Source organism: Manacus vitellinus, unplaced genomic scaffold (genome assembly GCF_001715985.3).
Source record: "Manacus vitellinus isolate BGI_N305 unplaced genomic scaffold, ASM171598v3 scaffold_1_pilon, whole genome shotgun sequence".
Classification (NCBI taxonomy): domain Eukaryota; kingdom Metazoa; phylum Chordata; class Aves; order Passeriformes; family Pipridae; genus Manacus; species Manacus vitellinus.
Genome location: NW_021939396.1, coordinates 41,039,759 through 41,055,643, shown reverse-complemented (window position 1 = coordinate 41,055,643; position 15,885 = coordinate 41,039,759). Strand labels below are relative to the sequence as shown.

The window sequence follows — 15,885 nt, the reverse complement described above, 5'->3', positions numbered from 1 at the left end:
AGACCCAGAATTCCCATATCAGAGTTTCAGGGAGAGTGTTATAATAATGCTGCTCTACTACTACTCTCCTTTCATTGCTTAAAATGAAAGAAAGAAGTTGCTCTTAAATGTTTTTGATAAATCATATTTCACAATGTTGTCATACTCTTGTAAGAAGCAGGAAAACAAGTGCTTTAGAGCTGCAACTCTAGGAAAATGCACTGTGGGGTTTTAAATCTTCTACAGTGCAATGGATATATTCCTTTCTAATGTTCAGAACTTGTGCATTAAATATTTGCATCTGAAATTCACTTTTGTCTTCATTTGGTCATGTAGAGACATTCACATTTTTCTATGTTTGAAAACAGACAGATGTTTTCTTTAATTAGAACAAACAACAGACATCTTACTTAAAAATGTTTATTGTAAAAAAGTGGCTAGAAAACAACATAAATTTCACTTCACACTTTCTTCAAGTTATCTATAGATGCTGCTATAGGCAACAATTTGCTTTCATTCATAACACATTCAATCATATAAAAATAAAAATATTTACATTATGTCCACATACTTTACAAAATCATCAATAAAAAAAGGCACTTGGAGGGGTAATGCTGAAAATATTGCATTTCCTTTGTGCATTTAAAAAAATAATTGTAAAGCTCCCATGGATCCCCTCTCTTGCACTTATTCCCGTTTTTTTAAAAAAATGAAGTTTAGAGGAACTATTCCATATCAAAAGATGATCAAGCATGCACCAGGAATGTTTGAAGCTACAGTATTACCTTTTCTTGTCCTTTTTTTTCTTTTAAAGGCACATGCGGTTAAATTGTGGTTTTCAATTTTTTCGTACATTCTCTTATACTTTTTTTCTCTCTCTTAATTATGCAGTTTTAAAGCATTTTAGATCATTAATGAAGGCCTTGGCTTCTAATAAAATAAAATAAAAACACAGCAATGAATAATATTAAACATTTACTAAGGTAAACTTGGAATACTTTTTAAGGCACCTGAGAAAAATGGTGTCTAGCAAAATTCACTTGGGTAGTATTTTTATTAAAATTTTTATTTAAAATACTGTGTCTTTGGTTGAAATGACTTGGCAGGAATGTATTGATAATTTTACAGCCTTTTCTAAGCAAGAAAAGACAAAGTACATTTGGCTTCATCTATAAGAAAGCTGATAATGCTTCTTCCTTTAGATTACTTGAAATGTCATGCATGGCATATTTCCCCATATTTCAGAATTCACACTTAAGAATGTAAATGTATGGCTGAACAGAAACTACTTAAAGCTCATTTCTACTGACATTCTAAGTTCTTCCACTAGTTTATTTGTTTGCTTGTTTGGTGGTGTTTTGGTTTGTTGGGTTTTTTTCGTTGTTTGGTTTTTTTGGTTTTTTTTTTGGCTGAAGAGTAGATGAGAAAATGCCTTTGGATTTCTACTTATCATTTGGAACAGGAGTGGAGAAATGCATCGAGTCCAGGTAAACATTGACTGCATGACTCAGTGTGCTACACAGCAGCCAGACTCCTCATGTTTGTGCAGAAGAGACATTCTGGAGAAAGTTTTGGAGCAATTTTTACACTGGTATTTCTTCACATCCGAGTGGGTCTGCAGATGAGCCCTCAGATTGGATCTGTCTGCAAAAGCCCTGTTGCAGTGAGGACAGGAAAACGGCTTCTCTCCTGCAAAGGGAACATCAAGAGAAAATAGGATAAATCTTTTTTAGAAAAACACATGTTTAGGACAGGTAAAACCTGCTTTTATCCTAAGAAACAAATGAGAAACAAAATTGACTTGTTATAATAAAAAAATGTGTAATAAAAGGTTAATCAGGCCACAGATACAGCAGCTTTCTGTACTGCTGGCTGTACTTGCAGAACTCTAGTCTACTCAGAATATGCTGCTAAGTGCAGCCTCTGAAGACAAGCTGCTGACACCTTCTGCATCTACAGGTGCAGTACTTTTAGACTGGGTTCCTCCCAACATTTTCAAATATTTTCATAGAACTTTTTCTGCTTAGTGCTGTATGGATTACTAGGGAACAAGGCCTTTGACTGAAAAGCAGCAAACAGCTGTACAGACATTACATTGTACCCAGTGTTACATTCAAAACCCAGTTTTTGCCTCAATAGAAAAAAATCAACCACTTGGCTGATGATGTGTTTCTAATTCTTAAGGACTTAAGACAGTGCATGCAAAACTTGCCAGCTGCTTAAGGAGTCGGAAAGCAGCCCCTCATGCATTGCCATTCTGTTTTTTGCTGCCTGATTTCAGAGTCAGCTGGAACCTTCTTAAAGTTAGTAATTTCCAAAGCCTGAAAGTTAACATAAAATTCTTAAAGCAAAACCTTCAGCTAGTGGAAATGGGCTAAACCATCCTAAAATTGTCAGGACAGCAATGCTGATTTATGCCAGTATCTGGGCCTCAGTTATGAGACCATGCTACACTCCCCTCCCACCCTTCCTCCAAGAGGGAGAAGTTAGCCTTTTAATGAATTAGTTGAAATTCAGTGGATGCATTTCAAGGTTGATTAAGAAACACTGCTGGTTTTACCACCTGTGGAGAAAAACAGGAAAAGGCATCCTGATGTTATAGCGACAAGAAACTACAAATGTAATGCTTGTTCTTACCAGTGTGAGTTCTAATGTGTCCTTGAAGTAGCCAGGGTCTAGAGAAAGCCTTCCCACAGATCTTGCAGACACAAGGTAGTGTGTGGGTCCTGATGTGCATCTTAAGCGCTCCCAGGCTGACATACTCCTTGTCACAGTACTTGCAGCTGAACGATTTCCTAGACTGGGCATCACAGTGCAGTTGCTTATGTTTGGCCAACCCAGAGAAAGTTGAATAGGTCTTGTTGCATAAACTGCACTGAAACTTTTCAGCTTCAATTGCATGAGGGTCTGAAAGCTTTGACTGGATTCTCTCTTCTTCATCGCTAATGGGACTTTCTGAACCGCTGTGATCTTTGGAGGAGGTGTCAGAAGGTGGAGGTGGGCTGACTCTTCCCAAAGATGAGGGGTATCCAGAAAGTGGAGACAGGTCATTGGGTAATGGAGACGGTAGCAGCCCAGTTGTAGTCCACACGGTAATGGGATTGTAAGCTACTGAGCTCAGGATCTCTGGCTGTGGTATGATAGGGACTGGATAGCTTTCGTACAGGTAGGGGGATATAATCACTGGAGAAATAAGAACATTTTAAGGTAAGAGAACTAAAAAGTACTTCAAAAGGCAGCAAAATTAACATTCAGGGGATTAAAAACTGGATAAATTAAACAGGATAATCTGAATATAACAATTAAGAAAATACTCTTTCATACCCATATTCTGATGGGTAGAGACAGTGCCCTTGAAGAGGCAAATTGCAGTTGGAGAGTCTCTCCAAGGCAGCATGCTGCTTCTAAATCCATGCAGCCTGACACAATGAAGCAGTGAAACTTCCTGAAGGATTTGTGTAAAATTTCAATTCCACCACCAGCAGATATAGAACAGGAAAACTCCAAATCCTCTTTAAGTAACTTGAGTTCAACTGGATGGGCAAACTTTCATGATTCATTCTGGTCAGCACTGACATATTTCTCACAGATATTTCTCCTTGTAAGCAGGAGAAAATAGAGCAAGCAGTGAACTAACCCGTCCCCTGCAGGCTGCAAAGCAATCCCACCCCTCCTCAGAACTGCCACGCAACGACCGCAGCCTCAGAAGAGATGCGGTGGAACTAGATTTCGTTTTGTTACCTGTGTGTGTGTCCAGCTCGCTGTAATTCGGCTTCTTGGATGAATTGAAATGTTTCTTGACCAGGAAGGAGCGTGGCATTTTGGACGTGGGGTTTCTGCTTCTTCCAGACTCTCTTTCCGTGCGGGTGGGAGTAGCGGTCCCGGATGGCGCCCAGCACACAGGCACACGCTATATCACTGCGGGCGCATTGGTCCTGGTCCCGGTCCTGGTCCCTACGGCGCTGCCGGCCCCACGCAGCCCATCCACTCCCGGTTGTGCAGTGGCAGTGCCGAGGCGCCTTGAAAAGTGCTGTAAATACTCACGAGTCAGGTGCAGGGGGGAAGGGTTTTCCGCTCCTCCAATCGCTTCGGGATGTTCTCAAGCACTTTTCCAAAGAGGCTGTTTTTCTGGGAGGGCTCTGGGGCTGCTGGCTGAAGGATCCAATCTCACTCGGAGGGTTTGGTTCAGGTTTCAGCTCCTCCCGCTGGAGACAGCTGTGAACGAGGGAGCGAGCTCTAGCAGAGCGCGTTACCCTGCTCCGAAGCGGAGGCATGTGGCTCTGTAGAACTGCAGACTAGAAAAATGTGTTGGTTAAAGTGCTTGAAAATAAAGGTCAGTTTACTGATTCAGCTGAATTCTTTTTTTTTTTTCTGTCTGATGGAGACCTGGATAAGTCACAGGCACTAAAACTCTCCCCCCTTATTTTTCTCCCCCCCCCCTTTCTTTTTTTCTACCCCCTTTTTTCTTTTCTTTTTCTTTTCTTTTTTCTTTTCTTTTTCTTTCTCCCCCCCTTTCCCCAGCCTTTCTTTTTTTCTCTTTTTTTCTTTTTCTCTCTTTCTTTCTTTCTTTCTCTGTCTTTCCTTTCTTTTTTCCTTTTTATTCTTCTTATTTTTTTCTTTTTTTTTTTTTTTAAAAAACAAGTCTGGTTTCCAGATGTTTGATACAAAAATTACGATGGAACAAACTAATCATTAGGGGCAGAACAGGGACATACACACACACATACAACACATTACAAGATAACAAGTTGGCTGGCAGAGCTAATGGAAGCCTTTGAACTGACTGGGTGCCTGCTCCATTTGGGAGCTTCCTTTGATGGCTGCACTTAGGAAAGGCTGGAGATGATCAGCCATCCTCCCTAACCTGCACCCTTCCAGGCAGGAGGACCAGACAGATACTGTAAGGGACCAAGCAGAGGGAGAAGCCCTGTAAAGGATTACATTTCAGAGCAGGGTGATAGGTTTTATACAATATGCATACTGCTTCAGACTGTTCATATGAAGAATACTTTCTCTTTTTCTTTAAAAATCTGTAGAATGCAAAACCTCGACCTTTCCTTCCTTGGGAGTAGTTATGTCACTCTTTTGCCTATCCTCTTAGGACATACAAGGAAATTTTCCTAATTATCCAAAGCAGTTAAAAGATGCACAGATAAGCAACCCCCCTAAAATTATAGACTGGGTAATTTAATGTCTCTTAAATGTCCTTCTCCATTAGTATATTTAGGACCTCTTGATTTCCTATGAAGGTGTAATCTGTGTTGTGTATTTCATTTAAGATGAAAGCCTCTTAAATGTGCCACAGAGTTTTCTGGTTATCTAGATTGATTTAGAGGAGATATTTAGTCACAGATAGGTTTTTTAATTTTAAAATATTTGCATTTTGGAAATATGGACAGCTGAATGCTGGTAAATTTCTAACACAAATTACACTCTGATTGACTCTTGGTCTGCCTTCCCCACCCCTTCCCCCCTCCTTGTGTATTAACTACACCTGCCTGGGCACATACTGGTATGCCGTGCTGGTGTGACACTAGGGCTCTCTTCTCTTGGGAGGAGGCAAGGAGGGGTGTTTTACAGAGACCACCCCCGCCCATTTTTGCAGCAGGTGTTGGAATAGATGTGAAGGAAAAAAAAGCCCCGTGGGTCTTTTAAGACATGCAAGAACAAAGTGCTTTGTCAAGCTGCATGACTTCTTAATCTTGAGGAATGCCAAAACAAGTGCAGAGAAAGTTAGCCATTTGCAAGAACTGATTAAAAAAATAATCTGTTCAGCATCTAGCTCTGGTGTCTGTTAATGAAAGGTGTCATATGGATTTCTAAATGGTGAGGAATGTACCCAGGCTATGGGAAGAAAGGGAGAGTGGCAAGGAAAGGGACTTCCCAGGTATCTCCTTTGCAGCTGGGGCAAAAGGAACAGAGGTGGCTTTTCTCAGAAGGGAAAGCAGTCCTTGCAGAGACACAAGCTGTTATTTTCCTTAACTCCACAGAAATGAAGAAATCCACAAAGCATTTTTAGAAGGTTGCATTTGTGGTCCTGCTTCCCTCTCAGCTCTGTTCCATCTGAGAAGTCCCTGTCCTCTGCCAACTCTGGGACAGCATTGCATTTCAGGATGTGAGGCATTAGTCTGTATCTAAATAGTCTGTTACATGAGCTGTGATTCAGACCTTGAGCTGGTTTGTGTGTTGAAATGAATGGAGCCATGCAGATTTTCACTGGCTCAAGATCTGTTCTTTTGTATGTTTTTTAAAAGTAAAGGGTCTGATTCACCAGTGAGGTACTCCCTCTCAGGGTATTTTCACCAGCATTACACTGGAGTGATGCAGTTTAAATTAATTGCACTTATATAAATTACAGGAGTGTAAGCAGTTAGCCCACTGGCTGAGCTGATTGAAGGATGTTAGGAATTGGATAGAAGGCATGTTATTACATGGTCCTGAAAGGATATTAGCAGCACATACTACCTGAGTGAGGTCTGCTGTCAAAAAAAGGGAGAGTCTGCGTGAGGAGTGGGTGAGTCAGAGTAAACAGGTGTTCTGGGTGTTTACAGCAAATGTGGATGAGAGGGCACTTGGAGATGTGTGGCATCAATCCCCATTCAGGGAAAGCAATACAAAGGTCGAACGCAGAAGTCAGGAGGTTTCCCCTCCTTGAAGCAGTCAGAGAGGTGTAGAAGGTGGCAGGTGGCTCTGATAGTCATGCTGCCTGCAATAAAAGCCTTGCACCTACCTCCAAAAAATCAGGTCTAGAGCTTCCCTCTCACATTTTACAAGTAGTTGGTCTTGCAGGGATTCTTTTTGATTTTACTTCGAAAGCTTGTGAGCTTGTGTAAAGCTGTCTTGTTAATGCCATTGCGCTGCTAATTGCCACTCTGCAAAGTGTGTAGGAAATGATAGAAGCAATTCTGCTGCCTGAAACCTTTGCATGTGCTTTGCAGCAACTAAATGATTAGGACCAGAGTTTCAACCATGCAACAGAAATGACTTTTTTTTTTTATTTTTTTATTTTTTTTTAACATCAGACCACTTGTTCATGTGCATAGATAACAAGTTGTGAGCCTCACTTTAATCTTCCCATTTCTGACAGCTCTACCAGATCCCTTTCCTTGTCAGGTTTTTTGAGAAGGGCAGCAACTTCATTACTTGGCCTTCTGGAAATGGCAAGGTGCCAGAACTATGTTTATTATCAAAGAGGGAAGAAGAACCCAAGCTAAGCAATCAGCAGCTTAGTTCTTCTCATGACAACATTTATGTCCTTACCAAGCATCAATAAGCAAGCAAGCGAGTGGATCAGAAAATGTTAAATATCTGGATAAACCACAGCAGAATCAAGAAAAATAGTTTCAGAACAGTAAATGAGTTGTGTTGGATCACTGTTCCCATATTTCTCAGGCAGCACACTTAATCTCATTTTGACTGCTATGGAGTCCACAGAAGGCAGCACAGTGAGGTTTGGAAGAACCCCCAGGAGGCACTGAGCCCAGCGGACCATACCAAAAATAGCACTGGAGGTTTATTGATGAAGGTGACGACTGTATCCTGGAAGAGGTAAAAGCACAAGTAACTCTCACCTACAGTGTAGCTCTTGCAATTCATAAGGCTCCTACATTTCAAAAGAAAGTGTGAAATGGTTAATATGAGAAAAAAAAAAGGTGAGTTTTCAGTAGCCAGTTGAATGTAGAACATATCAACTCAGCTTCAACGTTACCATTATGCTTTCATATTTCCCTCTTAGTGCCACTGATATATCCTGGAAAGTATATACGTAGTGTAGCTTTCAGTAGCGCTAGAAGCTGAGGAGTACCTCAAATGTGATTAGATTGGATGTCAGAGAGAAATAAGCCCAAAATTAAAAGAGTAGAAGGAAACAATTAGGCAATGGTATTAATTTCTATTGCCCCAGTATATATGCCTTAATTAATTTTGAAACACACTTTTAGAATACCTTTTCTTTCGTGTTTTGCTCATCCTTCCAAATGCTCACCTGAATTATCAGCATAAATGGCAGCAAATTTAAAGAAGGACTACTACGAAATCATGTCAAGCTCCAGACTTGCAGGCTCTAAGTTCAATGGGTCATGATGAACGTATACAGTTTGGAAAGTTTTTCCCAGTCAAGCAAGAAATCTCTGCATTTTGAATGTTTTGCACTAATAGAAACATTTTCTTCTAAAATCAGTAATTTTGCAGAGTTTGTGCCTCTTTAAGAGACGGTCTTTGAACAGGAAAAGTCTGGTTCAGTCTGAACTTTCCAATAAGTCAAGGCTCTTTGAAGTGGGTCTCTTAGAGATCTAAGCCCATCTCTATTTTATATATATCTATATGAAAATAATTTTTCTTACAAATAAAGTTGCATTTGTTAATAGATGCAAAATGGTTCCTTTTGGATCAAGCAGTTCAAATAGTCCTGGCTTCTGTGTGCTCTCTCTTTCACACCTGTCTAGCTTCACTGACTTAAGAGAGGTCAATTTAGAGTCAAATTAGCCAATAATAAAAGAACCTGGTCACAGTTCAATTTTCCTACGTTGTTTCTACATTAAGATATTTCAACAATGGGCCAAATTCCCCTGTCATTCCCATTTGTAACATCTCCACTGGCTCCAGCTGAGCTATTTCAGATTTACTCAAGCAGAACTGAGATGCAATTCTAGTCCAATAAATACAACTCTGTTTATGTGTGTAGTGCTGTGACAAGTATTCGTTAAACAAAAGTGTGTTACATCCCAGCTCAAGCTATTGCACTCTGGAAAGCAATGCTGATCTTCCAGTATACCACTGCATTATTTATACGAGGAAGAAAAGATTTGAAAATGCTGACCTTGGGATCCAGGGACTGAAGCGAGGGCTCACACAGCGTTATGCGGTTGGAAAGAGCCACCTGCTGGGCACAGCTGCCGCCGAGAGTGGGATGCTCCGCGGAGCCAGCACCGGGCCGGCCACCCCACCGTGTGGCCAGCCCGGGAAATGGGGATGCTGCCGGCATCGGGGTGGACCACCGCCGCCCTGCTGATTGCGGGGGGCTCTGGGGAAGAGAAAGACGGAGGGGCCAGCACTGGCAACGAAAGGGCTAAATCGCTTTCTGAATTTTGTAACAGGGCTAAGACCTATCGCTTGTGCACATTTTTCATCATTACTTTTCGTTGCCTAGAGCAGTGAGACGTGAAAGCATCATAGGAGATTTCCTCTTCTGGGAAATGCGTATCTACGTGTGTGTGTGTGTGTGTGTGTGTGTACATGCCCAATTGAGATCAAAGAATGGTTTGTGTTGGAAGGGACCTTAAAGATCATCTAGTTCCAACCCCCCTGCCATAGGAGGGACACCTTTCACTAGATCAAGTTGCTCAGAACCCTATCCAGCCTGATCTTGAGCACTTCCAGGGAAGGACCATCCACAACTTCTGGTTCATACTAAGAATTTCTTCCTAACACCTAATCTAAACCTACCCTCTTTCAGTTTGAGGCCATCTTCTCCCTTGTCTTATCACTACACGTCCCAGTAAAAACTCCCTGTCTTTCCTATGGGCTCTCTTTAGGCACTGAAAGGCTAAGGTCTGCCCTATATACTTATTTGCCTGATATTGTACAAACCACATTACAGTCTATAACTTCCTCATGTGGGGAAGCAGAGGGGCAGGATTTTATCTCTTCTCTCTAGGGGCTAGCGACAGGCCCAAAGAGAATGGTATAAAACTGTGTTACAGGAGGTTTAGGTTAGATATTATGAAAAAGTTCTTCACCTGGTGGGTAGTTTGGCACTTCAACAGGCTCCTCAGGGAAGTGGTCACAGCCCCAAACCTGCCAGAGTTCAAGAAGGGTTTGGACAATGCTCTTAGGCACATGTTGTGATTCTTGAGGCTGTCCTGTGCAACACAGTTAATATTTCTGTTTCAGTGTAAAGTCGTCATTTTGCTGTGTCCAGAGAAGGTGAGAGCTGCTGGATTTTCTTCAGTGTCATTCCCCTGTTTCATCCTGAGGCCTAAGGACCTTCCCTAATCCTTGGTGCTCAAAATGACAGTAGTGCCACAAGGCTGGTTCACCACCTGTATTGCCTATTCTTCATTCCCTCATTTAATTTTATGTATTACATGTACACCGGATCCCAGGTAAATACTGTACTTGACTTTTCTTATAACTTCACAGATTGACTTCAAGAAGTGGGTCTTTCTCAAGGTCTGTTTGGAAGTTCCCAGAACCCCAGAGATTTCTGATGGTGAAGATCTGTCTTCTCCTGAGAACTAGCTTCTTTGCATTCAGACTAGCACTCTGCTTCTGGCTCTGTTAAGCTTGATAAAGGCATCCTGCTGTATCTTCTGCTATCGCTTTAGACAATAACTATTGCCAGCTGCAGGCCTGATGTCTGAAAGTCCTGTTTTGTCTTTATCTGTTATCGCTGGAATAGCTTTGAGGGCAGGCTGATGTCTGGAGCCTTTGTTTTTCCTTCAGCAGTACCTGGCAAAAGGCACAGTGCAGACTGTAAGGGACTGGGTGATTCAGCATGCCAGAACGTATTTTTGACATTGCAACCAGAGATCTTTTTAGTCCCAGACAAATCAAGCAGTATATCTTCAGGATTACCACACAGTGACTCCTTTGCAGGGCTCTGTTCCCTGATGGGAGGTTTCCCAAAAAACCAAGACATTTTTGAGGGCTTTTCACCACTGTAAAAATGCTAAAGGCTGCAAAAATGAAAAGACACAAATGCCAACTCTGGTTTCCATGAGTATGAGGATGTCTGGGCTTTCTGCTTTCCCCACTTCCTTCCTCAGCAACTCCACCAGACCTGAGGGATGTCTGCACTTTGAGTTTCTTACTAGCTTTTATGGGAGCCTTCATCTGACTACAGCATGTGCTGCAGGAGTTGATTTCCTTACAGTACATCTCTGTTAGGCTGCTAGAGAGGGCACTGAGTGACCATAATCTTTTTCTTTCATGATGTGGACAGTCTGACACACTATTTCAACCAAACTGCTGGTTTGCTTTAGTAATGTTCTCTGGCAATCATACGGTGTTTGCATCAACTATTGTACATTTCAAGTAATAGTAACTTTGTTTGTTTGTTTGTTCGTTTAATTTCTGTGTTAACATCTGGCTTCAAAACTGTTTTACTGCATACTGCCAGCACTTGGCCACATTTCTTCACCTTCATGTTGTACTGCCTCTCGGTACTGGTGGGAATGCGCTGCATCTGTCTCTGCACGTTGGCTAGAACTGGATACATCATTGATCTCAAAGTCCATTTGTAGCTCTGTTGGTATGGCTGATTTTTGGATCAGCTGAATTTTTGCTGATCTGTCTCTCCAGCATTTTTTTCCATGGTCCTGAGCATTTCCTCTGCAATGTCGGTGCTCATGTACTTTTCCTGTTCTTCTTTTTTTAGAAACACTTATGCAGGATTAGTGTTTCTTCAGTAGTCGGCTCTGCAAGGTGGTATGAAGTGCACAGTGAATGACTGTCTCTAGGCAGATCATTTGTATGCCTCCAATACTACATGAAGGTGTCTTAATTTTTTTGATACAAGTATCTAATTTTTTTCCTTTTGGGGTACATGAAGCCTGTGTTTCTCTGTAGTCCTGTTCTGTTTAATACTGCTCATTCTGCCAAGGAACTGTGACCTGGAGATGTGGTCTCACCAGCATCTCAGCAGCCTTCCCCACAGAGGCTGCTGAGGATTTACCCTCATCCCTGCTCCAACTGCATTTTAATTCGTGGAGTGTCTGTGCTTGTAGATAGTGTATACCAAGAAGCCTTGTTTCATGTTGTACTGCCTTTTCCTCTAGTTCTTCCCAATGCCTTAGTTCTTAGTGAATTGTATCTTTTAACTCCACTGTTATAAGAAACAGAGAGACAGATCTTTTCTGAACTCACCAGTGCCAGTAGGGTTTATGAATAAGATGGATAAGAAGACTGAGAAACTGCATTGCCACAGATAAACTGCATATATATGAATAGATATTAATATATATTCCACATGGAAGAGGTTAGAGACTGCCTTGAGGCTTAGCATCACAGCTGACTTCATGTCTTCAAATGTAAACTGGTCTTTTTTCCCCAAAACCGGGGGGCTACAGCTAAACTGTCTATTAGAAACAGTCTTGTAAAATGATGAATAATGTCTAGCCCTCAGCTGGGAGGACGCTAGTGCTTGTTGTCCAAAGCCATGATAGTAAAACGCTAAAAATGAAATAGTGTAGACATTTGTAATCCTGTGCCTTGCCTCTGTTTTATCTGTTAACCCAGACATAGTTCATATTCCTGAAATCAGATTGATTCTTCATTGAAGGAAATATTTCCAAGATGTTGAATGCAGTTACTAAAACAGGACAAATCTTCTCTCTAGTGCCTCATATACACATTTCTTTATAAAATTCTTGTCTTCCTAACAAGTTATAGGCATTGTACTGTGCATTATGTCCTGACACGTATCTGTCCAGGGGGAAAAAAAAGAAAAGAAATAATTGATATATTTTACTCAAATTATGCTGTAATTTTCTTATGTGTAATTTCAAAAATTCTATATGAGCCAGAGTGAATTTCTAAGATTCAGGCTATAGATTTTTCCATCTCTTCCCCTGTTTTTCAAAACTTTGTGTCAGCTTCATCCACTCATTACGAAACATCTATTTCTGTTTATTTTGTATCAGTTTTGTCATAGCCTCTTATCCATTGTTATCCTCCTATCCTCTATCCATTCAGCTATTGAAAAATCTCTAGATACTTGGTAAATGACTTCAAGAAGATATAGATATTCATGATGTCTGGAGAACAACTACCATTGATCCTGAATGTTTCACTGTTCCTCACGGCAGATGTGATAGAGGCAGGTGATAAGATGAAAATGCTGAGTCCCATTTTATAAGCATCATCTGGAAGAAGAAGGAGTAACCAGTATGATCAGCTGACATCTTTAGAAGTGGAAGTAATAAAAACTTGCAAGAGGAGGTGGCCTGTTGCAAAATCACAACTGACAAACGTTCTGTGGCTGGTACTATGTCAATAAAGCAAGCCAACACTTTGTGCTGACACTATATATGTGATAGCCTACATTTCAAGTGCACAGATGTTTGAACATTGAAAGAGTAATATCCTTAAAACTTTAAAGATTACCCTACATCCTTGTGACAGAAGAGCAGTCCAAACAGCAGGTTTTCAAGATGAAAGGTAACTCTATATTTAAGGCTTGATTCACTTCATCCTGAGAAAAGTTTCATGTTTCATCATCCCCAAAAAAACAGGTCCCAGTTCTTCAGCAGTTTACTACTGTTTGTGTTTTGGTTGCTTTTTCTCATTTCAAAAATGGAACTTAAGACATTTCCCTATCTTCTAAGGAGTTCTCAGGACTACTGCTTTAAAGCACAGACAATACTAATGAGGAAATTAGTGGTGCCTTGGAGTGGATTAAAGCCTGGAAGAAAATTCAGATGTGGTAGGGCAAGCAAACAGAGGGAGGAGAAGAGAGATGCAGCTGGAATGTGCACCCTGGAATTCCTTCAAGGTTGCATCATTTCGCACCCCAAAAGCAAGTGGTGGTGCCATATTATTTTATTTTTTTTTAAGCTGCCTTAAGTGTGCTTGTCCTGCCTTCTCCCTTCAGCCACTCTGCTCCTGTACCTTTTGTTCACATGTTCTTATTCCTTGGCAGAGTAACTGTCTGAGGTACCATATTAAGAGATTGTGTGCTGGACAAAAAAAAAAAATGCCAAGCTGGAGCTGAGGCTTGCCTCCTGGTGAAGGAGAGATATGAATGAATTTCTCCTTCCATGTGTTATTGCATAATTCATGAGTTGAAATAACTGTGAAATGTTTTGCTGAAATTTTACAGATCAGCCAAGAAAATGTGCATTGCAAAATTCATGATTGATAAACACAGAATATAGAAAAGAGAAGCCTTCAGGACTTTTAAGAGGATTGCTTTTCATGTTTTTTTTTTTTATTGCAATTTTGTTTTCTCATTAATTAGTCTTAATATGCAAATCAATATTTATGTAGGTGATAACACTGGCTTTACTGGCTGCTAGAAATTGCTCATTTCAGGCAATTACCTGTTTCGAAATTGCTTAATCCCCAGTTTATTAATCTCCATGCAGAATAAATTGCTTTGAAGTTGAAACTTTTTTAGTGACTTGAGCAGATTGCAGAGGCTGATCCTTGAGGAGGTGAAAGGAAATTTTACCTTAAGTTTTGTCTTGATCTCTGCCCCCATCAGCGGTGGCTGCAAATTGCCTACATTTCACATGGTGATTTTTCTCATTTGATCACTTTTTCCTTATGGAATTAAATGATGTACCCAAAAATAACCTTGTGGTCTAAGGAAGTTTAAAAAAAATGAAACCCAAACAAAACCCTAGTGAAATGAGCTCAGCATTACTTTTAAGCCATCACTGAAAGAAGGCGATTCCATCAGCAGGCCTTTGGTTTGCATGCACTTGGGAAAGTCCCCAAGTGCAAAGACAGCTGTGATGGGCAGTGACTGAATAGCACATTTTGCTATGATCTGTGTAATCAAGTTATTTCTCCAGTTACATGCAATGCCAACTGATGTGATACCTCACGTCTTGTTAAAATCTAGAGAATTAAGCTACCTGGAGAATCGCAGTAACATTTGAGAAGACATAATAGCACAAAAGATCAAGGGGATTCACTCTTAAGGACTGTCAGGGATGTTAACAAAATTACAAGTGAAGAAGAAAAAATGAATCAATGATGAATAATCATGTACTATATCAGGTAAGTCAAGCCTTTGTCTCTGTGGTAATTAACTGTTCCAATGATATGGGCTGGCAATGTAATGAGGAAGCATCAGTGAACATGCACTAATTACATTTGCTTTCAAATTCAACAGAAGCTGAACAGCTGTTTGGTGCAGTAGGTAGATTAAGTGCACTAGTCAGATCCAATTTTGAAGTGAATCCTTGATGTCACTCAATGATTAATGTGTAGGCTGAATGTTTAAGGGTATGACTCAGCTAAAAAATACTTTCACTCTGTGTCATTACTTCTTGCTGTCTTGATCACATCTTCCCTATACAAAAAATCCAGTTGGGTGTATATGTCTGAAGGGGGTAAGAAAGAAGCAGCTGAGGAAAGTGATTTCTGTTCTCCTTGCTGAATTTTCTTGTCAAACATTTGTGGGGAGTAAAAGAAGAAGAACAGAATTTATTCTTTCCTGATGAGAAAGCAGCTATGGAGATAGCTTGCAAGACTTGCAGTTATAGCCTGTACCTGGAGATAAACTAGGGCACTCCTCAGTCGAAAAGTCACATTAAAAGACATTTTAAGCAGGAAAGGAAAATTTTAACTATATTGTGTTAACACATGAAGTCCTCATGAATTGACTGAGTGGCTCCATGACCTACACCATTCCATATTCCCAGCTTTTCTTTTACAGAGCCAACACCTCTACTAGGGACTAGGACTCTGGTCTGTAGTAATAAATTGTAATAACAAGAATTTTTCTTACTGTCTCCTGCTATGTCTGAAAAATATATTCCAAATTCTAGTTATCCTGGTTTCAGCTGAGACAGAGTTAATTTCTTCTTAGTAGATGGTACAGTGCTGTGGTTTGGATTCAGTATGGAAATAATGTCAATAACACACTAAAGTTTTAGCTTTTGCTAAGTAGTGATTACTGTAAGCCGAAGACTTTTCAGTTTCTCATTTTCTCATGCTCTGCCAGGGAGCAGGTGCACAAGGAATCGGGAGGGAGCACAGCCAGGACAGCTGACCTGAATGGGCCCCCCGATAGGGATATTCTGTATCACAGAATGTCATACTCAGCTTATAAACTGGGAGGGCTGTGAGGGGCCGATATCTGCTTGTGGTTAGTGGGAGGTGAGCAAATTGTTCTTATCTCAACCCACAGGTTTTGCATTTTTCCATTTCTCTTCCTCATCCTAAGGGACGGGAGAG

The 15,885-nt window shown here is 40.7% G+C and overlaps 1 protein-coding gene across 1 annotated transcript; it reads right to left on the bottom strand.

Annotated features, from left to right (window-relative positions):
• Positions 1 to 389: 389 nt before the first annotated feature.
• Positions 390 to 3,981, bottom strand: SNAI2 (snail family transcriptional repressor 2). The gene is made up of 3 exons (XM_018076381.3): positions 3,721 to 3,981; positions 2,617 to 3,162; positions 390 to 1,668 (listed from the first exon to the last, which is right to left on the bottom strand). Exons 1-3 carry the CDS (start codon positions 3,797 to 3,799, stop codon positions 1,487 to 1,489), a joined length of 807 nt encoding a protein of 268 aa, XP_017931870.1. The 5' UTR covers positions 3,800 to 3,981; the 3' UTR covers positions 390 to 1,486.
• Positions 3,982 to 15,885: the final 11,904 nt, after the last annotated feature.